This window comes from Mobula birostris, chromosome 2 (genome assembly GCF_030028105.1).
Source record: "Mobula birostris isolate sMobBir1 chromosome 2, sMobBir1.hap1, whole genome shotgun sequence".
In the NCBI taxonomy this organism is placed as follows: Eukaryota; Metazoa; Chordata; class Chondrichthyes; order Myliobatiformes; family Myliobatidae; genus Mobula; species Mobula birostris.
In genome coordinates, this window is record NC_092371.1 from 190,330,380 (window position 1) to 190,357,574 (window position 27,195).

At 42.8% G+C, this 27,195-nt stretch overlaps 2 protein-coding genes across 5 annotated transcripts in view; one reads left to right on the forward strand and one right to left on the reverse strand.

Moving 5' to 3' along the window:
• The window catches only part of LOC140193981 (hippocalcin-like protein 1), an 82,538-nt gene that overhangs the window by 48,454 nt on the left and 6,889 nt on the right, over window positions 1-27,195 (forward strand). The window lies entirely within an intron of this gene.
• Window positions 18,498-27,195, reverse strand: part of nol10 (nucleolar protein 10) — a 123,918-nt gene continuing 115,220 nt past the window's right edge. The window contains exon 21 of the mRNA XM_072251227.1: window positions 18,498-23,341. Coding sequence (XP_072107328.1) covers window positions 23,222-23,341 — 120 coding nt within the window. The 3' untranslated portion in view covers window positions 18,498-23,221. The remainder of the gene's footprint in view (window positions 23,342-27,195) is intronic.

Sequence of the window (27,195 nt, forward strand, 5' to 3'; positions counted from 1 at the left end):
GTGAAGTTACCATAACTAAAGAGAAGATTCTTGGGGAATTGAAGGTAGATTAAGTCACCTGGACCAGATGGTATATACCGCAGGGTTCTGAAAATGTGGCTGAAGAGATTGTGGAGGCATTGATAATGATCTTTTAAGAATCACGAGATTCTGGAATGGTTCCAGAAGACTCGGAAAATTACAAATGTCACTCCACTCTTCAAGAAGGGAGAGTGTCAAGATTATTGTTACTTAACTATATACATGTACTGTATATAATATGGTTGGCATCTTTGTCTCGAAGGACAATGGGTGATGATGATCATCATCACAAGCCTGGGCAGAGGTATGGAGATCCTGAGATGCCCAGTTGTTAAGATCCCCTTCTCAACCTCACCAGTGTGCTCCAAAGGAAAGCTTATGAATAGGTTCGGCACCAGCTTGGCTGCCGGAGCTGCTGGAAAGATGTTCAATGACGTCCAGCATCCTTAGGGTCTCCACTCCAGATTGGCTGACTGCTTTTACTCCCATAGCCTTCATCTTTCCCGAGGCTGCTCATAAGGCAGTGGGGCTATTTACCCATAACTGGGGATCTGGTTGACAAGCACCGGAGTGAGTCCACGCACCGGTGGGCCTGCCTGCTACGTATGCAGGGGCTAGACCTCCTCCCCGTCCTCTGTAGTCCAGCCTGACTCTGAAAGGAGTTCAGTTTCCATGTGTCACCAGTGAGGAGGCACTCCATGAGGCTTGCTGTTGGAGAGGCTAGATACTGGCCGGGAGATACTTACACATTCAGCTCTCCTTTTCGCGAGACTGCTAGCCAGCGGTGGAAGCTGAAAGCGAGAGCGATAAGCACTACCCACTACACTACCACACTAGATGCGTTGCAACAACCATTTTGAGAACATGTATATAATATCTATAGAAATGAGACAATGTTTCCTCGAACCAGGGTACAAAGCACAGTAGTACACACAATACACATAGCATATGACAACTTACGAAGGTAAGGATAACATCTACAGATGAATCACACATAAATAACAAACTAAAGTGCATTGATATTAAATATTGTAAGGTATGGAACAGATTAACCAGTTACACTTCGAATACGATACGGAAGGGAGTTCAGAAGCCTAATGGCTTGGGGGAGGCAACTGTTCCTCATTCTAATCATCCTTGTTTTTATGCTGAGTCTTCTGCTTGATGGTAGAAAGTCAAAGAGGATGCTGGATGGATGGGTGGGATCCTTAATAATACTAAGGGCCCTACTTATGCAGTGTTCCTGATAAATGTCCCCAATGGATGGTACGGAGACCCCTATGGTTCTCTCAGTTGTTCTCACTGTGCTTGGTAGGGACTTCTGGTCCAATGCTCGACTGCTTCCTTAGCAGATGGAGGTGCAATTTGTCAGGACACTCTCAATGGTGCTCCTGTAAAACACAGTTAAGATGGGTGGGGGAGAAACCTTGCTTGCTTCAATCTTTTTAGGAAGTGGAGGTGCTGCTGTGCCTTCTTGTTCAGGGAAGTGCTATTAATGGACCAGGTGAGGTCATCCATGATGTGAGCTCCGAGGATCTTGGTGCACTTAACTCTCTCTATGGAGGAGCCATGTATTTGCAGAGGGGGATAGTTCGTCTGCACCTTGCTGAAGTCTACAATGATTTCCTTTGTCTTCTCCACACTCAGGCTTAGGTTGTTCTTCTTCACACCAATCCGTTGGCTGCTTCACTTCCTCTCTATACTGTCTCATCATCGTTGTTGATGAGGCCAACCACTGTAGTGTCATCCACAATCTTGATGACATAGTTTGAGCTGGATCCTGCGACACAATCATGCGTCAGCAGTGGGCTGAGCACACACAGCCTTGGGAGGTGCCAGTGCCCAGCATAATGGGACGAGAGACATTGCTGCCCTCTGACAGTGGGCTTGCTGTTAAGAAGTCCAGTATCCAGTTGCAGAGGGAGGTGTTGAGACCCAGCGAGGACAGTTTCCCCACCAGTTTCTCGGGTAAGATGGTGTTGAATGCAGAACCGAAGTCTATAAACAGCAGTCTGGCATACGAGACCCTATTTTCCAGGTAGGACAGGACAGAGGCTATTCCATCATCAGTGGATCGATTTGAGTGATATGTGAACTAGAAAGGGTCCAATGTAGCTGGGAGAAAGACAGAGCTGGCAGAGGCAGAAGAAAGAAAACTATAGACTAGTTAGTCTGATCTCAGTGGTTGGGAAGATGTTGGAGGTCTCAGGATACTTGGAGGCACATGATAAAATAGGCCATAGTCAGCATGGTTCTTTGAAGAAGTAACAAGCTGGACAGACAATGGAGAATCCATTGATGTTGTGTACTTGGATTTTTAGAAAGCCTTTGACAAGGTGCCACACATAAAGCTGCTTAACAAGCTACGAGCCTATAGCATTACAGGAAGGATCCTAGCATAGATAAAGCATGGCTGATTGGCAGGAGACAAAGAATGGGAATAAACGGAGCCTTTTCTGCTTGGCTACCGGTGACTGCTGGTATTCCACAGAGGTCTGTGTTGGGACCACTTCTTTTTACGTCATATGTCAATGATTTAGATTATGGAACTGATGGCTTTGTTGCAAAGTTTGGAGACGATATGAAGACAGGTAAGGGGCAGGTGGTGTTGAAGAAGGAGACAGGCTACAGAAGGAAAGATAGATTAGGAGAATGGGCAAAGAAATGGCAGACGGAATATAGTGTTGGGAAGTGTAAGGTCATGCACTTTGGTCGAAGAAATGAAAGGGTTGACTATTTTCTAAATGGAGAGAAAATACAAAAATCTGAGGTGCAAAGGGACTTGGAAGTCCTTGTGCAGGATTCCCTAAAGGTTAATTTGCAGGTTAGTCATAGTCATACTTTATTGATCTGGGGGGAAATTGGTTTTCGTTACAGTGCACCATAAATAATAAATAGTTAAATAGTAATATGTAAATTATGCCAGTAAATTATGAAATAAGTCCAGGACCAGCCTATTGGCTCAGGGTGTCTGACCCTCCGAGGGAGGAGTTGTAAAGTTTGATGGCCACAGGCAGGAATGACTTCCTATGACACTCTGTGTTGCATCTCGGTGGAATGAGTCTCTGGCTGAATGTACTCCTGTGCCCACCCAGTACATTATGTAGTGGATGGGAGACATTGACCAAGATGGCATGCAACTTAGACAGCATCCTCTTTTCAGACACCACCATGAGAGAGTCCAGTTCTGTCCCCACAACATCACTGGCCTTCCGAATAAGTTTGTTGATTCTGTTGGTGTCTGCTACCCTCAGCCTGCTGCCCCAGCACACAACAGCAAACATGATAGCACCGGCCGCCACAGACTCATAGAACATCCTCAGCATTGTCCGGCAGATGTTAAAGGACCTCAGTCTCCTCAGGAAATAGAGACGGCTCTGTCCCTTCTTGTAGACAGCCTCAGTGTTCTTTGCCCAGTCCAGTTTATTGTCAATTCGTATCCCCAGGTATTTGTAATCCTCCACCATGTCCACACTGACCCCCTGGTTGGAAACAGGGGCCACCGGTACCTTAGCTCTCCTCAGGTCTACCACCAGCTCCTTAGTCTTTTTCACATTAAGCTGCAGATAATTCTGCTCACACCATGTGACAAAGTTTCCTACTGTAGCCCTGTACTCAACCTCATCTCCCTTGCTGATGCATCCAACTATGGCAGAGTCATCCAAAAACTTCTGAAGATGACAAGACTCTGTGCAGTAGTTGAAGTCCGAGGTGTAAATTGTGAAGAGAAAGGGAGACAAGACAGTCCCCTGTGGAGCCCCAGTGCTGTTGATCACTCCGTCGGACACATAATGTTGCAAGCACACGTACTGTGGTCTGCCAGTCAGGTAATCAAGAATCCATGACACCAGGGAAGCATCCACCTGCATCGCTGTCAGCTTCTGCCCCAGCAGAGGAGGGCGGATGGTGTTGAACACACTGGAGAAGTCAAAAAACATGACCCTCACAGTGCTCGCTGGCTTGTCCAGGTGGGCATAGACACGGTTCAGCAGGTAGACAATGCATCCTCAACTCATCGGGGCTGGTAGGCGAACTGGAGGGGATCTAAGTGTGGCCTGACCATAGGCCGGAGCAGCTCCAGAACAAGTCTCTCCAGGGTCTTCATGATGTGGGAGGTCAATGCCACCGGTCTGTAGTCATTGAGGCCACTGGGCGCGGTGTCTTTGGCACAGGGACAAGGCAGGATGTCTTCCACAGTACAGGTTAAGTCTGTGGTGAGGAAGGCAAATGCAATGTTGGCATTCATTTCAGGAGTACTAGAATATAAAAGCAAGGATATAATTTTAAGACTTTATAAAGCACTGATGAGGCCTCACTTGGAGTATTGTTAGCAGTTTTGGGCTGCTCATCTTAGAGAGGATGTGCTGAAACTGGAGAGTGTTCAAAGGAGGTTCACAAAAATGCTTCCAGGATTGAATGACTTGTCATATGAAGAGTGTTTGATGGCTCTGGGCCAGTATTCACTAGAAATCAGAAGAATGACGGGTGATCTCATTGAAACCTATTGAATAGTGAAAGGCCTTGAGAGAGTGGATGTGGAGAGGTTGTTTCCGATGGTGGGATAGTCTAGGACCAGAGGACACGGCCTCAGAATAGAGGGATGTCCTTTTACAACGGAGATGAGGAGGAATTTCTTTAGCTAGAGAGTGGCAAATCTGTGGATTTCATTGCCACAGGCAGCTGTAAAGGCCAAGTCTGAATGTGTATTTAAGGGAGTGATTGATAGATTCTGGATTGGTCATGTCATGAAGGTTACAGGGAGAAGGCAGAAGATTGGGGCTGACAGGAAAATTGGATCAGCCATAATGAACAGACTCAATGGGCCAAATTGCCTAATTCTGCTCCTACATTTTTATAGTTTTGTGGTTTAAGACTTCAGGAGCTAGAAAACTGCTTGACCATGCTGGTTCCCATAACAGGTGAACTGCAAACCATGTTCCGTTGTGAGGCCTACACAAAACCATAGGAAGAACAACACCTACAGACTGTACATCACTGAGTTTTAAACCACAGAAAAGAAATAATCGGGAAGTAAATTAAGATTATTAGTCTGGGATGTGGGGGGGCACAATGGGTACCGTAAACATTTTTAGGAAACCGTTAGAAACACTTAAGCCCCTCAAAAACATCAATTATATAGCAAAGACAATTCTTTCTTCAACAAATACACACTGAATTCCCTTGTTTAATCCCTCCCGTTATACATTAAGATCCTCCAAGAGGACCACAACCTTGTCACGGTGTGGAGGCTTGTGTGCCTCAGTGACCTGGAGAGATGTGTCGGCTGGACTCAGGGCTTTATGTTTTGGCTCATGGTAGGGTCACCCATGCCAAACAGGTCAAAGAGTAGAAGACAGACCCCTGGTCTTCCAGGTTCGAGGGTTCAGCTCAGGGCTAACAACCCTGACTGTTCGAACAAAACTGTTACGGAAAGCGTAATGAAGAGTCCTTCTACATCTGAGTGTGACAGTATCCCCGATTCTCCACCCAGGACTTGCATGACTGACAGTACAGCAAACTGAGAGGAAGCTGCTGACACGATGAAGGAAGCCCTGAACACCACCCAAGATAGAAGAATTTTCATTGCTGCACTACACGGCAGTGATGTAACAGGCAGTAAGTTATGAATGAAGACTGGTATCACTTAAAAATTATTTTTGAATAATTCCATGAAAATCTTGGTGATTCTCTGGCCAGGGAAGCAGTTGCAGCTTCTTCACCAAATATATTTAAGATACAGTTAGATAGGTTTTTACATAGTTGGGGAATTAAGGGTTATGTGGAAAAGGCAGGTAGATGGAGCTGAGTTTACAGACAGATCAGCCAATGATCTTATTGAATGGCGGGGCAGGCTCGATGGGCCGGATGGCCTACTCCTGCTCCTATTTCTTACGTTATAATTATCCAGCAACTCCGTCATCTCTTTTTAAACAAAGTTAGCAGTCCACTAGCCCTCCAGTCCCAGATCCAAACTGGAAAATACTGATCAGAGAAAAAAAAAGTTGTTTACTCCTTTGTCTTAGGATACATATCACCTCGACCTAGAGATTTATCTACATTCAAAGATTCAAAAGCCTTTTATATTTCCTCTTCACTTTTGTGCTCTTCAATATTTTATATTCCAATATCTACAGACTTACTCCCCTTTTGACTTCAGCAGGGATTGCAAAGCTTGCTGGAAAGTAAAATGATTTTGATTTTCTTTGATGATTTGAATTATTTGGATTTAAGTGACATTGATAAAAGATATTGATAAAAAGTATTTTAAAATATTTTGAAATGTACCTAAAGGTTAGAGACTATTGCAAACGTTTACAGCTTTAACAATTGGATGCTAATATATTTGACATCCTTTCTTTGTTTCTCTCATTTTAGTTTTACTATTTCACTAGCTTTACTCCTAGATGCTTCGTGCAATACTGACCTCTAACAAAGACTGCAGATGCTGAGATCTGGAGAAACAACAATCTGCTGGAGGAACTCATTAGGTTAAGCAGCATCTGTGTGTGGGGGTGGGGTGGCAGTGATGGGGAGATGTGGTGGGAGCAAGGAACTGGAGTCCGGTTAACACAAAACATTGGACAATTCCTTTCCCCCCACCAATGCTGTTCAACCGGCTGAGATCCTCCAGCAGTTTATTTACTTGTTCAGTACCTGGATCTATTTGATTCAATCTGTCATGGAAAGAACTTTTAGAGTTTGTCCCCTGGAAATGACATGGTGAATTCTCGGAAAATGGGCATAACACAGGGGCACTTTGACAACATAAATATTTACATCAAACACAAATAGGTTTACAGATTGTATTACTCACCAAGACACATTAGGCACCTTTTGGAGTTCACTGAACACTCCTCTGGAGTAACACTGAATGCCAACAATGAGAAGCAATGGTTGTTACACCACTGCAGTTGGCCCAGGACCTAAACAAGCTTGGCCTAGAGCTTGCTATATTCAGACTGCTGAGCTGCAGGCTCCTACTATGCTTTCCTTACTTACTTGTCAGTAACATGAAAAGTGAACGCTGGATTACTACCTTGCTGGCAGGTCTCTTGGATCCTGGAAAGGGAAGTAAGGAGATCAAGAATGGTCATGCAGGAATATTAGGAGTGATGAAGAGCCAGAAAGAACCTTCAGATCCTCCCAGCTTCACACAGAGGTGAAGAATTATTTAAAAAGGCTTTGATAGAGTCTTCTACGGTCAGTTAGGCTGCTAAGTAACAATTACCCAAGGCATCACTTTTCTGGAGGGATAACAAACGAAAAAAAAGTTAAAGTTTCAATTTGACAACCTATCATCTGTAGTTCGGGCAGCGTCTATAGATATAGAGCTACAGAGTATTTCTGGCATTTTCTGTTTTTGCTTCAATTTTCTACAATGTCTATTTTTTTTACTTCAGAACCAAATTCTCATATGCTTCTAACACAGGCATAGCACCTCTGATTTAAAGAATACAAAAGGTCCGACACCTGTCCTAAAGAATTACTGGTCACTTTTATAGAGATCTGCATGACAAATGGGCTGAAGGGATTGAATGTGGAACTCTCATTAGTGAAAGATAAAAACTGGTATGTTTAAGATAATCTTCAAGAGCAACCTACTTCTTCAAGGGCATTGTCGAAGGCACCACCCTCACCTACCCTTTTCGTTACCTCTTCAAAAAACTCTGGAAGTCTCATCAAGCACAACTCTCCCCCAACAAAGCCACTCTGAATCATATTTGCTAATGACACAGGAGGAAGCCATTTGCCTCATTAAGTGCATGTTCCCAGCATGTCCTGTCTCCTGCAGGCTAGTCTCTCCCACATACCCAACAACGCCACTCTGAATCCACTGACACCCACTTACAGTAGTTGTAAGTTAGAGTTGCCAATTAACCTATCACTGCATCTTTGGGATGTTGGAGGAAATTGGATCACCTACAAGAAACACGTATTGGGAGAGTGTGTACACAACATACAAGATCAGAGAGCCATGAAGCAGCAGTAGCACCAGCTCGTACATCAACCGTTGATCATATATTGGAGTCATTTTAGTGATTGTAATTATAAATTTTCTCCACTCCTATCCAGAAGTATTTTATACAACCCCTCTGCCTGCTCCCTCAACCCAATGCTCTTCAGTACCTCAGCCACATGACCTCTCTATGTGAGCTAGAGAGTACTAATGCAGCCAATGAAAGTGCTCAGTGTGCAGCTGAATAATTACCTTCAAGAAGAACAAACACAAGAATATCTGCAGATGCTTGAAATCCAAGCAACACACACAAAATTCTGGAGGAACTCAGCAGGCCAGGCAGTATCTAAGGAAAAGAGTAAACAGTTAACATTTTGGGCCAAGACCCTTCATCAGGACTGGGAAAAAAAACAAGTCAGAGCAAGAAGGTGGGGGGGGGGGGGAAGGGAGGAAGAAGTACAAGGTGGTAGGTGATAGGTAAAACTGGGAGGGGAGGGGTGAAGTAAAGAGCTTGGAATTTGATTGGTGAAAGAGATAAAGGACTGGTGAAGGCAGAACCTGAAAGGAGAGGGTAGAGGCCATGGAAGAAAGGGAAGGAGGAGGAGCACCAGAGGGAGGTGATGGATAGGTCAGGAGATAAGGTGAGAAAGGGAAACCAGAGTGGGGTAATGGTGAAAGGGGGTGCAATTACAGAAGTTCAAAAAATCAGGTCTCGTGCCATCAGGTTGGAGGATACCCAGAAGAAATACGAGGTGTTGCTCCTCCAACCGAAGCATGGCCTCATCATGGCACTGCTATTTTGTTGGTGTCCCTTGTATTTGTAATAAAACACACGGCTCCAAGTGGAGTACATCATCTTTGCACATCGTTTGAAGCCGATATAGTGCACTATATACACAAAGAAATCTGAAATGAATATAGTCTATACTGAAATGTAGATTGAGATTGGATGGTTGACTTTATGTCTGAGAGAGTGCCTGGAGAAAATGCCTTTTGAAAAGATTCAATTTTAGTGTCATGTTGCTACAAGAACAATTTTACAAAGGGCTTCTGTGCATGACCTGAAATGATCTCCCATTGGAGTCCTTCATTTAAATACACTTTGTACTGCACTAATTATGTTGTAGAATGTATAATCCTCAGCATCAACAAGTGAATATTTGCTGTCTCAGATTTCAGTTTGTTCTCATTTCATAAATACAGTCTCATTTTCATGACCTTCTGTGAACTGTCAAGCTTACCGGAAATAGTTCATGCAGTATTTTTTACTAAAATAGTTTTAACAGGATCCTGTAATGATGAGATCTTTAGGGTAGTTAAAATACAAAGGTCATAAAACATCAGACAAAATGCCAAAGGCTAATTACCAAACAGAGGTGCAAATAACTCCAGGGTAAGTTGCAGTAAGTCATTTGTTTTTAGATCACAAGTTTCAGATGAATTGTTTAGAGTCTAAATTAACTTTAAATAAAGATCATTTATTACAATTAAAAGTGAAGGACCCATAGCTTTCCCAACCAAAGTTGCAGAATTTGCAGAGCAAATTTTCTGAACGAGGAGGCAAAACAAAACATTTCAAAGCATAGTTGCTCCAGGAATGAGTTATTTTGGGCAAGCTTTGTAGGTACTGTCATGTACCCCGTGACGGGAATAAAGAAACCGGCAGAAATAGAAACCACTTTGGAGTCTAGTATTACTATAAACTATTAATATTTATTAATAACCCTGCAATACAATAAACTAATTGAAGATAAATCAAACAGGTTAGCAAGAATTATATATATATAAATCAGTAAGTGTGGAAAAATATGTATGAAAAAACCAAGCTTCTTTCAGTCTAGGGGTAAAAAGATACATTCTTACGATGTTGAGTAAAGTTCAGTGCGTGGAATTCCGTTGAATAGCGATGGGGAGGGAGGGAAGGGGGAAGAGAGACAGAGAGAGAGAGAGAGAGACAGAGAGAGAGAGAAAGAAAGAAAGAAAAAGGAGTCTTCAGGTGAGCTGTTGCTGTTGATCTTCTCGTCGTCCTCCGAAATCCTTCACAAGTCACCGACTGTGACTTAACAACAAAGGGGACCGTACTTCGGTGTGGTTGAGCTGTCTACCCAGGCCAGGGTCAGACACATGGACAACTCCCCACCGGTCTTGCCTTTGAATTTTCACTGGCAGAGCACTTGGATCAATCCCCCTGATCGATCCTCCAAAACCCACTTTCCCTACGGGCACAACAATGCTCACTCAGTGTCCAGATCATGTGTCTGAGGTCTGTACCATCTGACCACCTATTTATCTCACCAGGCTGAGCATCATCTGTCATTCAAAGAGTCCCTCCTTCCTTTGTCTGTAAAGGAATGCTAGCAGGCAACAAGTCCTTGGAAGTAACATCAATAATGTCCTGTTGGTCACCATAGCAACCTTCGAGCTGCTCAGTTTTTATCTCCAAAGATAACTCCCCTGACAGTCCAACCGTCAATCTTCGTCTCTCTCTCTTTTCCAAACAAACCATCAATGATAAATGACTCTCTCTGTCTCTCTTCAGACAGTTAATAGGGGCACTCCTGGATCCCCTCACAGTACTATGGTGCTAAAACGTTCTCATTTAAACGTAAGGTTTTAGCCTGCAATCTGGGAGGCTAATTGCTGATTACATTACGAGTTGATTATTTCTAGGAATCTTAAAATGGAATCCTACACACTTTGGTCTAGGAGCATTGACTGGGAGCAATTTTCTGGGCATGATAAAGGCAGTCTGCATTTACCACTGAAAGTATAGAATCCACTGATTGATCAGTAACAAGCAATCTGCTGAAGGAGTTCAACAGATCAAGCAGAAACAGGGTGGGGGGAGGGGGAAGAAATTGGGAAATTGTTAATATTTCAGGTTGAATACCTACATCACATTTTTTCCTTTCCCAGAGGAGGTTTATTCATTAGTTACAGTATCACGTCATTACAGATCTGCAGCATTCCATGATTCACACTGTTTACTGTCAACGGTTTCAAATTATAACATAGTCATCTTTACCCTGAATGAACTGGAGGCCCTGAAATTCATGGTCCTGGAAATTCACCCCGTAACAGTGGATACCACATGCTCCTTCGCCAGGGACACATGGGCATAAACAGAACCCTAGAAGAGTAGAAAGCAATGAGCTCGGGCAGAACCCGCGACTACCTGCTGACCAGACCCATGAATAACCACCTTGGCCCAGCCCAAGAGCGAAGTAACCAGAAAACCTCCCACTGAGCCACTCACTTCTAAACCCAGTCAGGAAGCTGGAGCTAAAGTGCAGGCAGAACCTGAAGAGCAGCCCCTTCAGATACTCAAATAGAGGCTGCACCTTCTCATACTCCATACATGCATGGTATACTGACTTCAGAACCCTGCATCAGGTTTGTCTCTCCACTGATTGACCATGTTTCTGGGGAAAATGAGGAAGATGCAGGACATACGTATTCCAAAAGTGAAGAAATACTCGAAAGGTAAAATAGTACAACCGTGGCTGATGAGGGAAGTCAAAGCTAATGTAAAAACAAAAGAGAGGGAATACAACAAAGCAAAAATTAGTGGGAAGATAGAGGATTGGGAAGTTTTTAAAAACCTACAGAGAGCAACTAAAAGAATTATTAGAATGGAGAAGATGAAATATGAAATAATATCAAAGTGGATAGCAAAAGCTTTTTCAAGTATGTAAAAATTTAAAAAAAGAGATGAGACTGGATATAGGACTGCTAGAAAATGAGGAAGGAGAAATAATAACTGGGGACAAGGAGATGACAGATGAACTAAATGAGTGTTTTGCATCAGTCTTCACTGTGGAAGATACTAGCAGTGTGCCTGATGTTGTAGTGCGTGAAGGAAGTGGGTGCAGTTACTATTACAAGAGAGAAGGTGCTCAAAAGGCTGAAAGACCTAAAGGTACATAAATCACCCGGATCAGATGAACTGTACCCTAGGGTTCTCAAAGGAGTAGCGCTAGAGATTGTGGAGGTATTAGAAATGATCTTTCAAAAATCATTGTACTCTGGTCTGGTGCCAGAGGACTGGAAAATTACAAATATCACTCCACTCTTTAAGAAAGGAGGAAGGCAGCAGAAAGGAAATTATAGGCCAGTTAGCTTGACCTCAATGGTTGGGAAGATGTTAGAGTCAATTGTTAAGGATGAGGAGATGGAGTACTTGATGACACAGGACAAGATAGTACAAAGTCAGCATGGCTTCCTTAAGAGAAAATCCTGCCTGATGAACCTGTTGGAATTCTTTGAGGAGATTACAAGTGGGATAGATAAAGGGGATGCAGTGGATGTTGTATATTTGGACTTTCAGAAGGCCTTTGACAAGGTGCCACACGAGGCTGCTTACTAAGTTATGAGCCCATGGTATTACAGGAAAGTTACTAAGACGGTTAGAGCATTGGCTGATTGGTAGGAGACAACGAGTGGGAATAAAAGGATCCTTGTCTGGTTGGCTGTCAGTGACTAATGGTGTTCTGCAGAGGTCGGTGTTGGGACCACTTCTTTTTATGCTGTATATAAATTATTTAGATGATTAAATAGATAGCTTTGTTGCCAAGTTTGCAGATGATACGAAGATTGGTGGAGGGGCAGGTAGTGTTGAGGAAACAGGTCAGATGCAGAAGGATTTAGATTAGGAGAATATGCAAGAAAGTGGCAAATGAAATATAATGTTGAAAAATACATGGTTATGCACTTTGGTAATAGAAATAAATGTGCAGACTATTTTCTAAATGGGGAGAAAATCCAAAAATCAAAGGTGCAAAAGGAACTCGGGAGTCCTTGTGCAGAACACCTTAAAGGTTAACTTGCAGGTTGAGCCCGTGGTGAGGAAGGCAAATGCAATGTTAGAATTCATTTCAAGAGGTCTAGAATACAAGAGCAGGAATGTGATGCTGAGGCTTTATAAGGCACTGGCGAGGCCTCACCTTGAGTATTGTGTACATTTTGGGCTCCTCATCTTAGTGGATATGTGCTGGCATTGGAGAGGGTCCAGAGGAGGTGCACAAGGATGATTCCAGGAATGAAAGGGTTATCATACAAGGAATGTTTGATGGCTCTGGGTCTGTACTCGCTGGAATTTAGAAGGATGGGGCGGGGGGATCTCAGTGAAACCTTTCGAATGTTGAAAGGATTAGACAGAGTAGATGTGGAAAGGATGTTTCCCATGGTGGGAGAGTCTAGGACAAGAGGGCACAGGTTCAGAATAGATGGGCATCCATTCAAAACAGAGATGTGGAGAAATTTCTTTAGCCAGAGGGTGGTGACTTTGTGGAATTTGTTGCATGTGCAGCTGTGGAGGCCAGGTTGTTAGGTGTATTTAAGGCAGAGATTGATAGGTTCTTGATTGGACATGGCATCAAAGGTTGTGGGGGGAAGGCCAGGTAAATGGGGTTGAGGAGGAGAAAAAAGGATCAGCCATGATTAAATGGCAGAGCAGACTCGATTAGCCAAATGGCCTATTTCTGCTCCTATGTCTTATGGTCTTATGTTTCAGTTTGTTTCAAGGACTGAGAGACTGAAGCAGCTACAGGAGGGATTCCCACATGGCAAAACCCAAATCTCTCAACGAATTGCTTAAAGCATTTAAAACAATAACTAGACTCAGCAATAGTCCAAAAGAATGTATAATGTAAACATCCCCATACTTGATCATTCTATCAATAGCTGCTACACCATCAGCAGCCAAGGTCCATGCTCATGATATCCGCATACTATTAAGTGCTTTTCCTCCACTAACATAGTACATAACCTCTCTTTTTGAATAAGATGTTGGTCAGCTGCTGTACCTTAATCTCTTATGTAGCTTAAAGTCAAACTTTGTCATACAATATCACTATAAAAACCTTAGGGAGTTTTATTACTTCAAAGTTACTGCAGAATCAAAAATTGTGATCAAGGTGGAAGTACCATCTGGACCCAACCAGAACATAGCAATGAGGTGTCCAATCATGTCCTCTTTACAAATGATGACTCATACAAGGTTAATTCTTCTAGATTTTCTTTTTAAAAAAAACGGTCAGATCTATCAAACAAAATGATTGCCAACAGATCGTGGATAGAGGAGAAATACCTTACTAAATATATCCTCATGAAGATGAAACTCTGCTTCTTTTGGCTCCACCTCTGAGCCATGGTTTTTGGCCAAGATTCTTTCACCAGGTCTTCTCCTCCTATCACCTTGAAAATTCTACCTGGATTCCTCCTTCAGCTCTCTTTCACTGGAAACAGATAGTGTGATATGGACTGCCTCAATACCGCAACTCCTCTCATTCTGCTCAGGCATACAGGAGCGAGATAGATCGGGTAGCTGAGTGGTGTCACAGCAACAACCTTGCACTCAATGTCAATAAGACCTAAGAACTGATTGTGGACTTCACCAGTCCTCATCGGGGGATCAGAAGTGGAAAGGGTGAGCAATTTCAAGTTTCTGGGTGTCAACGTCTCTGAGCATGTATACTGGAGCTAACATATTGATGCAGTTACAAATAAGGCACGACACCAGCTATATTTCATGAGGAGCTTGAAGAGATTTCGTGTGTCACCAATGACATTCGCAAATTTCTACAGATGTTCCATGGAGATCATCCTAACTGGCTGCATCACCATCTGGTATGGAGGAGCCACTGCGCAGGATCAAACTAAGCTCAGTCAGCACTAGCCTCCCCAGCATCTAGGACACCTTCAAGAAGAGATGCCTCAAAAAAGGTGGCATCCATCATTAACAACCCCCATCACCCAGGACATGTCCTCATTTCATTGTTACCATCATGCCCTCATCTCATTGTTACCATCAGAGAGGTGGTACAGGAGACTGAAGGCACACACTCAACAATTCATGAATAGCTTTTTTCCCCTCTGCTGTCAGATTTCTGAATAGGTGTTGAACCCATGAACGCTACCTTACATTTTTTTCTCTTTTTCCACTGCTTATTTGATTTAACTTTTAAAATACAATATACCTACTGTAATTTAGTTTTTATTATGTATCGCAATTTACTGCTGCCATATAACAACAAATTTCATGACAATTGTCAGTGATATTAAACCTGATTCTGATTCCCTCCAGACTCACTGATCTAAACCCAAATTTGTCTTTGAAGTTGCTGATTAGGAGTCATTTGGCGATCTGATTACAATGCAAGCAGAGGAAAACACAAAGGCTCTTAATACTTTGTCCCTTTTTGATTCCAATATCACTATTTCCTAACTCAGTAATAAATTCATCTCATCTGACTATGTTTCCTTTTCTGCCTTTTACCTCCCAGATTCTATCCCCACACACAATCCACTGCTATGTTGTGTCAATGCTTCACAAGAAGAGTTTGCCTTCTGGACTCCGTATTTGGGTCTGTTCTTACACTCACAATTTTTCCTATTTGAATCCTTTTTTCACCCCTCTTCCCACACACATTCATAATATGCTACTCTTCTGTTTTTGGGCCAGATCATTTTGATGAAGGATATCTAAATTCTGCATGTCACCAGAAAGGCCTGATACCTCTTGGCCTCTTCCTTGAATGGAAGCCCAACCAAACTGCATCCACCACATCTCCTCCACAGGAGTGTGTTTGTCGTTACAATGAACAAGTTTGATCCGTTTCCCTCCTCCGAAAAGGTGCTCCTATGAGAGCCCGTATAGTTATGTCTTTTTTTGTTGGATGTGAAACATCCTTTGTTCATTACTATCCAAATTACTTCTTTTGCATGCTGAAGTTCAAGGTTATTGTCATTGGCATACATACCCAGATGTATACCAAGACCTCCTTGGTCAGGGTCAAACATGGATGTTGCTGTCTAGGTGTGCAGGCCTGGGCAGTACAATATAGAGAGCAAGCTCACCCTCTCCAAGCATCCAATGAACCCAAAGGAACAGCAGAGACTGATACAGTTCGGCACCAGCGACGCACAAATTGCCAGTCAGCATTGAACTCAATGTTAAAGACCAGCTCTGAATTTTTCCCTTGAGGTTTACTTCTGAAGCCTACCCCATGAGTGTGTATAGCCACAAGGCAGCGGAGGTTTGAGATCAGAATTTTCTTTCTCCTAGATGAACTGCCAGCCATGGCTAATAAATCCCATCGGCCCGAAGTGACTGGTTTTAAGGTGCCAGTGACCTGCCTTTGGCCCTTCTCCTGTCAGTCAAAATAGTTCCACGGGGCATAGTTGTCAGAGTTGCACGTGGTTGTCAGAGCTGGACTTGGTTGTCAGAGGCTATTTGAGGCACATGCCATTGGGAGCATATAATAAGTAGTGGGAGCCTGTCTTTATTCCCACCTCTGGTTATAACAATCTTATTGAACCTCCCAGTGTATAAATGATATGAAAGTTATAACTTTTCAGCAGCATCACATTACTATCATGAAAAACATATGTTAACATAAACTAAAATTATTATAAATTATACATAATTTACACAACAAAAAGTAACATAATGGCATTAGTCCAAGCTGAGAAAGAGAGAAAAACAAAATAGAGACCAAAGTAGTGTAAGGGATTTTCAGGCCAGTTCAAGAACCTGAAGAAAGTGGGGAAGAAGCTTTCGTTGATCCTTTGAGGTATGGGACTTCAAACTCCTCTCCCTCTTTCCTGATAGCAGTATCGAGAAGAGGGCATGGCTTGGTTGACAGGGGTCCCTGATGATGGGAGTCACTGAGACATTGCCTCTCGTAAATGTCCTTGATGATGAGGAGAGCTGTATCCATGATAGAACTGGTCAAGTCCACCACTTTCTATACCCTCTTGGATTCCTGTGCATTGGAGTTGCCCTGGATACACCAGTCAGATGCTTTCCATCTGTAGAACTTTGTCGGGGTCTTAGAACATAATAAGAACATCTGGCCCATCAATACACATCAAAGTTGCTGGTGAACGCAGCAGGCCAGGCAGCATCTCTAGGAAGAGGTACAGTCGACGTTTCAGGCCGAGACCCTTCGTCAGGACTAACTGAAGGAAGGGTTAGTAAGAGATATGAAAGTGGGAGGGGGAGTGGGAGATCCAAAATGATAGGAGAAGACAGGAGGGGGAGGGATGGAGCTAAAAGCTGGACAGGTGATTGGCAAAGGGGATATGAGAGGATCATGGGACAGGAGGTCTGGGGAGAAAGATGGGGGGAGGGGGGAAGAAACCCAGAGGATGGGCAAGGGGTATAGTCAGAGGGACAGAGGGAGAAAAAGGAGTGAGAGAAACAGTGTGTGTATAAAAATAAATAACCGATGGGTACGAGGGGGAAGTGGGGCATTAGCAGAAGTTAGAGAAGTCGATGTTCATGCCATCAGGTTGGAGGCTACCCAGGCGGAATACAAGGTGTTGTTCCTCCAACCTGAGTGTGGCTTCATCTTTACAGTAGAGGAGGCCGTGGATAGACATGTCAGAATGGGAATGGGATGTGGAATTAAAATGTGTGGCCATTGGGAGATCCTGCTTTCTCTGGCAGACAGAGCGTAGGTGTTCAGCAAAGCAGTCTCCCAGTCTGCATTGGGTCTCGCCAATATATAGAAGGCCACATCGGGAGCACCGGACGCAGTATATCACCCCAGCCGACTCACAGGTGAAGTGTCGCCTCACCTGGAAGGACTATCTGGGGCTCGGAATGGTGGTAAGGGAGGAAGTGTAAGGGCATGTGTAGCACTTGTTCCGCTTACAAGGATAAATGCCAGGAGGGAGATCAGTGGGGAGGGATGGGGGGGGGATGAATGGAAGGGAGTCGCGTAGGGAGCGATCCCTGTGGAAAGCGGGGGGGGGGGAGGGAAATATGTGCTTAGTGGTGGGATCCCGTTGGAGGTGGCGGAAGTTACGGAGAATAATATGTTGGACCCGGAGGCTGGTGGGGTGGTAGGTGAGGACCAGGGGGACCCTATTCCTAGTGGGGTGGCGGGAGTATGGAGTGAGAGAGCAGATGACCACATATGCTCTGTCCGCCAGAGAAAGCAGGATCTCCCAGTAGCCACACATTTTAATTCCACATTCCATTCCCATTCTGACATGTCTATCCACGGCCTCCTCTACTGTAAAGATGAAGCCACACTCAGGATGGAGGAACAACACCTTATATTCCGTCTGGGTAGCCTCCAACCTGATGGCATGAACATCGACTTCTCTAACTTCCGCTAATGCCCCACCTCCCCCTCGTACCCCATCCGTTATTTATTTTTATACACACATTCTTTCTCTCACTCTCCTTTTTCTCCCTGTCCCTCTGACTATACCCCTTGCCCATCCTCTGGGTTCCCCCCCTCTTGTCTTTCTCCCCGGACCTCCTGTCCCATGATCCTTTCATATCCCCTTTGCCAATCACCTGTCCAGCTCTTGGCTCCATCCCTCCCCCTCCTGTCTTCTCCTATCATTTTGGATCTCCTCCTCCCCCTCCCAACTTTCATATCTCTTACTAACTCTTCCTTCAGTTAGTCCTGACGAAGGGTCTCCGCCTGAAATGTCCACTGTACCTCTTCCTAGAGATGCTGCCTGGCCTGCTGCGTTCACCAGCAACTTTGATGTGTGTTGCTTGAATTTCCAGCATCTGCAGAATTCCTGTTATCTGGCCCATCAAGCCTGCTCCACCATTCAATAAGATCATGGCTGATCTAGCCATGGACTCATCTCCACCTACCTGCCTTTGCCCCATAACCTTTAATCCCCCTACTATGCAAAAATCTATCCAACCTCATCTTAATTATATTCACTGCAGTAGCCTCCACTGCTTCATTAGGCAGAGACTTCCACAGATTCACCACTCTCTGGGTTCCTCGTCATCTGTGTCCTAAATCTACTCCTCTGAATCTTGAGACTATGCCCCCTAGTTCTAGTCTCACCTACCAGTGGAAACAATTTTTCTGCCGCTATTTTATCTGTTCCTTTCATAATTTTATATGTTTCTATAAGATCTCTCATTCTTCTGAATTCCAGCGAGTACAGTCCCAGGTGATTCAATCTCTCCTCATAGTCTAACTCCTTCATTTCTGGAATCAACCTGGTGGACCACCTCTGCACAGCCTCCAAAGCCAGTACATCCTTCCTGAAGTAAGGAGACCAGAAATGCACACAGTACTCTAGGTGCGGCCTCACCAGTACCTTGTACAGTTGCAACATAACCTTCCTGCACAAGTTCCTCTGCATAGCAGCATGCTGAATTTTTTTTATGATTTAAATAATAATCTGCTCTTTCATTTTTCCTTCCAAAGTGGATAACCTTGCATTTACCAACATTGTACACCATCTGCCAAATCCTTGCCCACTCACCTAACCTATCTATATCTCTCTGCAGACTCTCTGTAGTTTCTGTAAAATTTGCTTTTCCACTCAATTTAGTATCATCAAACTTAGATACACTACACTTGGTCCCCTCTTCCAGATTGTTAACATATATTGTGAAAGGTTGCAGGTCCAGTACCGACCCCAGCGGCACACCGCTCAGCACTGATTGCCAACCAGGGTAACACCCATGTATCCCAACTCTCTGCTTTCTATTAGTTAACCAATCCTCTATCCATGCTAATACATCACCCCCAACTTTATGCATCCTTATCTTATAAATAAGTCTTTTATGCTGTACCTTATTGAATGCCTTCTGGAAATCCAAGTAAATAACGTCCATCTGTTCCCCTCTATCCACTGCGCTCATTATATCTTCAAAGAACTCCAGTAAGTTTGTCAAACAGGACCTGCCTTTGATGAATCCATGATGCGTCTGCCTGATGAATCCATTTCTTTCCAGATGCCTTGCTATTTCTTCTTTAATGATAGCTTCAAGCATTTTCCCAACTACAGATGTTAAACTAACTGGCCCATAGTTACCTGCCTTTTGCCTACATCCTGTTTTGAACAGTCGTATTTCATTCACTGTTTTCTAATCCGCTGGGATCTGCCCAGAGTCCAGAGAATTTTGGTAAATCATCACCAAAGCATCTACTATAACTTCTGCCATTTCTTTCAATACCCTGGGATGCATTCCATCAGGACGAGGGGACTTCCCTATCTTCAGACCCACAAGTTTGTTCAGCACTATCTCTTTAAGTGAAAGCTATTATATCGAGGTCCTCAGCTCCCATCACATCTATAACATCTCTCCTTGGTATGTTAGACATGTCCTCCACCATTACAAAATAATCATTCAAAGCCTCTGCTGTTTCCTCATTACCCAATATCAATTCCCCCTCCTCATCCTCCAAGGGACCCACATTCAGTTTAGCCACCCTTTTCCACGTTATATAATTACAAAAATTTTTACTCTCCATTTTTATATTTTGCGGTTTATTTTCATAATCTAGCCTCCCTTTCTTCAGTGATATATTAAAACTACTCAAACTTCTAATGAAGTAGAGATGCTGGGGCTGCTTCTTTGTGGTTGAATCTATTGCTGGGCCAGGATGGAACCTCAGATGTTGACAACAAGAGTTTGAAGTTGCTCACCCTATTTTACTGTAAACCTTTCAATGAAGACTGGTACTTGGTACTTGCCTTCCTTTTTCTAAAGTGCCCAATCACTTTCTTGGTTTTGCTGACATTGAGCACAAGGTTGTTGTTACAACATCACTTATTCAGCTCACCCCCTACCGCACATCTATCAGCTTCATCATCACCATCTGTGATTCTGCCAACAACAGTGGTGTCATCCATGAATTTGTGATTAGTGTTGAATTGATCTAATGTAAATTTCACTTTGCTTTAAGTTTCTATCCCCTCAAAGATGGGTGCCATGGCAGCGTATGAGCTAACATGATGCTATAACAGTTCGAGGTGTTGGAGTTCAGAGTTCATTTCCGAAGTCCTGTGTAAGAAATTTGTACAACTGTTAGACATAGGAGCAGAATTAGGCCATTTGGCCCATCAATCATGGCTGTTCCATAGTTTGTTAAATCCCCATTCTCAATCCTCCTCCCCATAACCTTTCACACCTTGGCTAATCAAGAACCTATCAACTTCCGCATTGAATATACCCAATGACCTCTGCCAGTGGCAAAGAATTTCACAGATTCACCACCCTCTGGCTAAAGGAATTACTCATCTTCAAATGGATATCCCTCTTTTCTGAGGCTGTGCCCACTGGCCTTGGACACCCCACCATAGGAAAAATCCTCTTCAATCCACTCTATCTAGACCTTTCAACATTTAATCAGTTTCAATGGGATCTCCCCTCATTCTTCTAAATTCTAGAGAGTACAGGCACAGAGCCATTAAACAATCAACATATTCCAGGAATCATCCACGTGAACTTCCTCTGAATCCTCGCCAATGTCAGCACATATTTTCTTAAGGGGCCCAAAGCTACTCCCAATACTCCAAGTGAGGCCTCATCAGTGCTTTATAAAGTCTCAAAATTATATCTTTGCTTTTGCATTCTAGCTCCCACGAAACGAATGCTAATATTGCATTTGCCTTCCTCATGACTAAGTCAACCTGCAAATAAGCCTTTAGGAAATCCTGCATGAGGACTCCAAGTAGCTTTGCACTTTGGATTTTTGTATTTTCTCTCCATTTAGAAAATGGTTTATGCTTTTATTCCATCAATCAAAGTGCATGACCATATCCTAACACTGTATTCCATTTGGTACTTCTTTGCCCTTTCTCCTAATCTGAAAAAGTCCTTCTGCAGCCTCCATGCTTCCTCAACACCTATCTTCATATTGTCCACAAACTTAGCAACAATGCCATAAACTCTATCATTGACATACAACATTAAAAAGAAAAAGAAATGGTCCAAAAATCCATCCTCTATAGAACTAGTCACTGGCAGCCAATCAGATAAGGCTCCTTTTATTCCCACTCTCACTCCTGTCAATCAGCCAATGTGCTATCCGTGCCAGTATCTTTCCTGTAAAACCACGAGTTCTTATCTTGTTTAGCAGCGTTATGTGTGGCACATTGTCAAAGGCCTTCTGAAAGTCCAGGCACACATCTACTGATTCTCTTTTGTCTATCCTGCTTGTTACTTCCTCAAAGAATCCAACAGAAGTCAGGTATGATTTTTCCTTAAGGCCTATTTATCATGTGCCCCAAAACCACATCCTTAACAATCGACTCCAACGTCTTTGCAACCACTGAGATCAGGCTAACTGGCCTATAGTTTCTTTTCTTCTGCCTCCCTCTTTCCTTGAACAAAACGTGGGCTGTATCAAAGGTGGTGATGAATCAGCATACAGGTGTCTGAAAATTTGGCTGAGTGGTGTCATAACAACACTCTCTCACTCAATGTCAGCAAGATCAAGGAACTGATTGTAGACTTCAGGAGAGGGAGAGGACATTAAGGGCAAGAGGTAGAAATTAATAGAGAAACAATAACAAAGGGACAAAAAGCATTCAAGTGGCTCCTTCAACAACCCAGTTTCCCCTGCACCCATCTTTGCCCTGCCTATAGCTCCATTCACCCAGCTAACACACACAGAGTTTACCCACTCTGCAATATAGTTGTAACTGCCAATCACATCTCACTTAATGGTTTCCATTCTTAAGTCCCTTGCTTAACCCAGTCCAGCACTGGCTTTGTGTTCCTGCTTATCTTCTTTCAACAACTGCCTCTAGTCTTTACACATTGCTCTCCCCATCTTGCTCCATCTGCAGCCCCCCCCCCGCTGTGTTTGCCTCCATCTGTCGTTCAGTTGTCAATGTCTCCTGACTCTAGTCTGCCCCTCCCCTATTTGGCACAACCCACTGAACGTCTTAACAGTCCTCCACAATTCACCAAACACCTTAAAATCCTTTCTCATCACTTGCCCTTTCTTTATACAGGCTACCATTGAAAAGTCCTTTCCTCACAAAGGTGCTGTTTCACCTGTTGGGGTCCTCCAGAAGATTGTTTGTTGCTCCTGAATTTCTATACATATAAATTTATTTTCCTAGCACAAAAAACACAAGTTAGAATAATGCTGAACAATGAAACACCAATTACCATTTGCTTGTGGAAAATACTGATTTAGAGGGGAAAAGCACACGCTGCTGAATAATCAAACTTAGACAAATATTCTGTATTTTTGTTAGAAAATCCTGCTCTGATAAATATACACAGTAGTCTGTATAGTACAGAATGTTATGCAAAAATACAAATGTCTGAAGTCCCACATACAAGTTCCTTCAAGTTGTCTACTCTGAAGTAGCAGATAGAACAAATTCTTGCCCAGTCATTGGAAACATCTCTAGTTGCTGTTTTCTATTTCGGTGGTGCTTTGAATACAGTTTTGGAAATGCCTGGAACTCAGTTACTTTGAGGGGAATAAAATGAAAATTCAACGCTGTTTAGAAGAATGGCTTCCTTTTCAATGCTTTGCCTCGAAGGTGTCCTGCTGAACGCCTCAGCCGTTTCCTCTCTTCACGATGCTGCTTCTCAGCTTCATGTCGCTTCTCTTGTTGTTCAGACTATAAAGTAAAGGTTGAGAAATTTAAATAACTTGCATATCCACAGCCTATGCAGAAAGGCTTTAAAAATAATTTCATGCTGAGGATAGAGCAGTAACTGCAATAAAAAGAGAAAAGCAAGAGGATTAAACTGAAGCAACTAGCATATTGGTGAGGTTTTTGTAAATACACTTCATCTACCTCTGGCAGCTAATAAAGTGGCCACTGAATGTATGTTTGTGGTCTTCTGCTGCTATGACCCATCCACTTCAAGGATTGAAGTGTTGGGCATTGACAGATGCTCTTCTACATACCACTGTTGTAACTTGTGGTCATTTGAGTTATTGTTACCTTTCTGTTGAATCAGTCTGGCCATCCTCCTCTGACCTCTCTTATTAACAAGGTGTTTTTGCCCACAGAACTATCGCTCATTGGACGCTTTTTGTTTTTGCACCGTTCTCTGTAAACTCTGGGGACTCCTGTGCGTGAAAAATCACAGGAGATTGAAAGTTTCTAAGGTGCTAAAACCACCTTGTCTGGCACCAACAAGTATTTCACAGTCAACGTCATTTAGATCATATTTCTTCTCCATTCTGATGTTTAGTTTGAAGAACAACTGAACCCCTTGACCATGTCTACATAGTTTTATGCATTGAATTGCTGCCACGTGATTGGCTAATTAAATATTTGCTTTAACGAGGTGTACAGATGTACCTAAAAAAAAGTGATCAGAGTTTAGTAAGAAAGCTTTCTTGGGATAGAAATAGTGATCAAGTGACCTCCAAAAATGAACAGTGTACAATGCAAACTACTAGAAGTTAGAAGATGCTAGAAGTTTGGATTAAGAATGAAAAATGCTAGAAATGTTCAGCAAATCCAATTCCACTACAATCTATGCAAGTTTTGAGGAGCAATCTTAATCCAACTAACAATCTAATTTTGTTGATATTATGCACACTGCTTTCACTAATTAGCATCTATAGCAAATGAAAGAGAATGTTCCAGCAAATTTGATAGTTAAGTTTACAATTATCCAACATTCAATTATAATTTAATTGACACCAAATAGGAAATTTCTGTTTATAGCATTTAACCTTGCTAGGTACATATCCATATTACTTTTCAGCTGATGATTTCCACAATTTCTGCTGTTGAAAATTTAACTTCTTCAACCTGGTACTTGAAGAAAATTTTTATCATTTTTTCGTGCAGGATAGCAAATAAAAAAAGACAAAAAAGGACACACACTTTCATTATCAAACTGTTAAGGTGGTTTCTGTAAAAAACCCTTCATTCAAAACAGGAAAAGAAAATTCCTTCCCATAATGTACTTTGTGTACTACATGGCCAAATTTTCATCTGAAATATAATAATATCTTTACCTCCCCACCCCTCTGCTTTCCGCAGGGATCACTCCCCCCATAATTTCCTTGTCTATTCATCTCTCCCCACCAATCTCCCTCTTGGCACTTGTCTCTGCAAGTGCTCTAAGTGCTACACCTACTCATTGACCTCCTTGCTCATTAGAGATCTATGTGGTAGGGAAATTCTCGGCAGTTTCTAGAGTAGGTTACATGGTTGGCACAACATTGTGGGCCGAAGGGCCTGTAATGTGCTTTAGATTTCTCTGTTTCCATTCAGGGGCCCCAAACGGTTCTTCCAGGTAAGGCAAAAACTTCCCCTCCAAATCTGCTGGGGTCATCTATTATATCCCATACTCTCAATGCAGCCTCCTCCATATTGGTGAGACCTGTTGCAAATTGGGGAGACCGCTTTGCCAAGCACCTCCGTTCTATCTGCCACAAGCAGAACTTCCTGGTGGCCAAATCATTTAATTCCAATTCCCGTTCCAACATGTCAGTCCTTGGCCTCCTCTTGTGCCAAGATTGTGCTCAGGGTGGAGGAGCAACACCCCATATTCTGTCTGGGTAGCCTCAAACCCAATGGCATGAATATAGATTTCTCCTTCCAGTTTAAAACAAACCACCTACATTCTCCACTCTAACCTTTTACCTCTTCTCACCTGCCTATCACTTTCCCCAGATCGTCTCCTCCTTCCCTTTCTCCTGTGGTCCACTCTCCTCTCCTATCAGATTCCTTCTTCTCCAGCCCTCGAGCTTTCCCTCCCACCTGTCTTCACCTATCACCTTCCAGCTAGCCTACTTCCTCTCCCCCCACCTTTTTCTTCTGGAGTCTTCCCCCTTTCCTTCTCAGTCCTGAAGGAGGGCCTCATCCCAAAGTGTCAACTGTTTATTCATTTCCACAGATGCTGCCTGACCTGCTGAGTCCCTCAAGCATTTTGTGTGTATTGTTTATAATAATATTCATGCCTGGTAACTTCCATAAAGCCCAGTGTTTTGTTATTGGTGCAGCATTCTTTTGCACAAAGTCTTGGTCCCATTCGCAAGGCAGGTGTCAACTAGAAAGTGGAGATCTGGATCTATTTCAGTTATAATTAAAGTGAACCAACATTGATGTCATGGAACTGTGCCATCTTTCAAGTAGGTCCTCATTTCAACACACTAATTAGCTTCTCCACTACCCTGCACCTTTCTGTTGTCCTGAATATTCCTGCATGTGTGAGTCCTCCCTTTTCTTCTGCTTATCCCTATGTTCTGAAGTTTTAATTAACGACGAAGAAATGCCAATTTGTAGTCTGATACTAATTTGTAACTTGATCGTGTCTTGAGAGCAATTTAATTTTTTTTTAAGACAGAACAAAGTAGGACATTCTCTATATTTAAGAAGAAAGCTAAAATGAAATTAAACCAAGTCCCTATTTCTATGTACTACTAGAAAGCTCAGGACTTACCTCTGTAGAATTATAAATGGAAATGAAAATTTAGCATTTGCAGTTTATAACCAGCTTTCAATCACTAGTTACAAATACAATTACTCTTACACTCAAGACATCTTTCTTCATCCTCAATATTTTTCAAGTAGTCTATTTTAGAAGATGGCTTTAACTTAATTAGAATCATTGATATTCAAAGTTTTAAATTTAAAAAAAAACTGCCAATAGAATGTTTTCTTCTTTGCTGTATAGCATCAGGACCAAATGTCAAACATGCAACAAACCTTCAATGCTGTCCAATATGGCAAATCATCTTAAACCATTCTTTCATTGGTCCAGTCTAATTGTACTTCCCATTTCTACAACAGCTATAGATTTTATGCTATTCTGATAAGCACTGTAACTCTTCAAATTGTAAAATTGATGTAACCTGGATTAGGGAACTCAATATTACTTGGGTTGCTTTAAAGACAGGTTTGTCTCCAATGCTGAAGCAGTAATCCTGCAGACTACCTGGATCTCCCGTTGGAGATTTGAGATTCCTCCAAAGGTGTTATACAAACCACTTAATCATCCCCCTGCTATATCAAGCATGGCAACAGGTTACCTACACTATACAGGAACGTCATCAGAGTACTGAACCAAAACTTAAAACAAATAGAACACGTGCCATAAAGCACAAACATGTCCCCAATTTCCAAATAAACATTCTGGAATCTGAGGATGTTGAGTTTGGATGGTGCTCTTGAGACGTGTTTTCTAGATGCAAGAATAACGCACCCATGCAGGTGGGAATAGTTTACAACGATTTTTTTTGAGATGTCAGAGCTCTGATGAATGGAGTTTACTAGATGGTGGAAGAGGAGTCTTAAATGGTTACAAAAGCTTAAGAGACATGGTATTATTAAGTGCTTTAGAAATTACATACAGGTGTCCCCCGCTTTTCGAATGTTCGCTTTATGAAACCTCACTGTTACGAAAACAAAATTCAGCGCGCGATAAAAGGCAGCGCACCCCGAGCAGCCGCTCACCCCCGGATTCTCGCCGGCATTGCTTAAACACGAGTCTGTGAGCAGCCGTT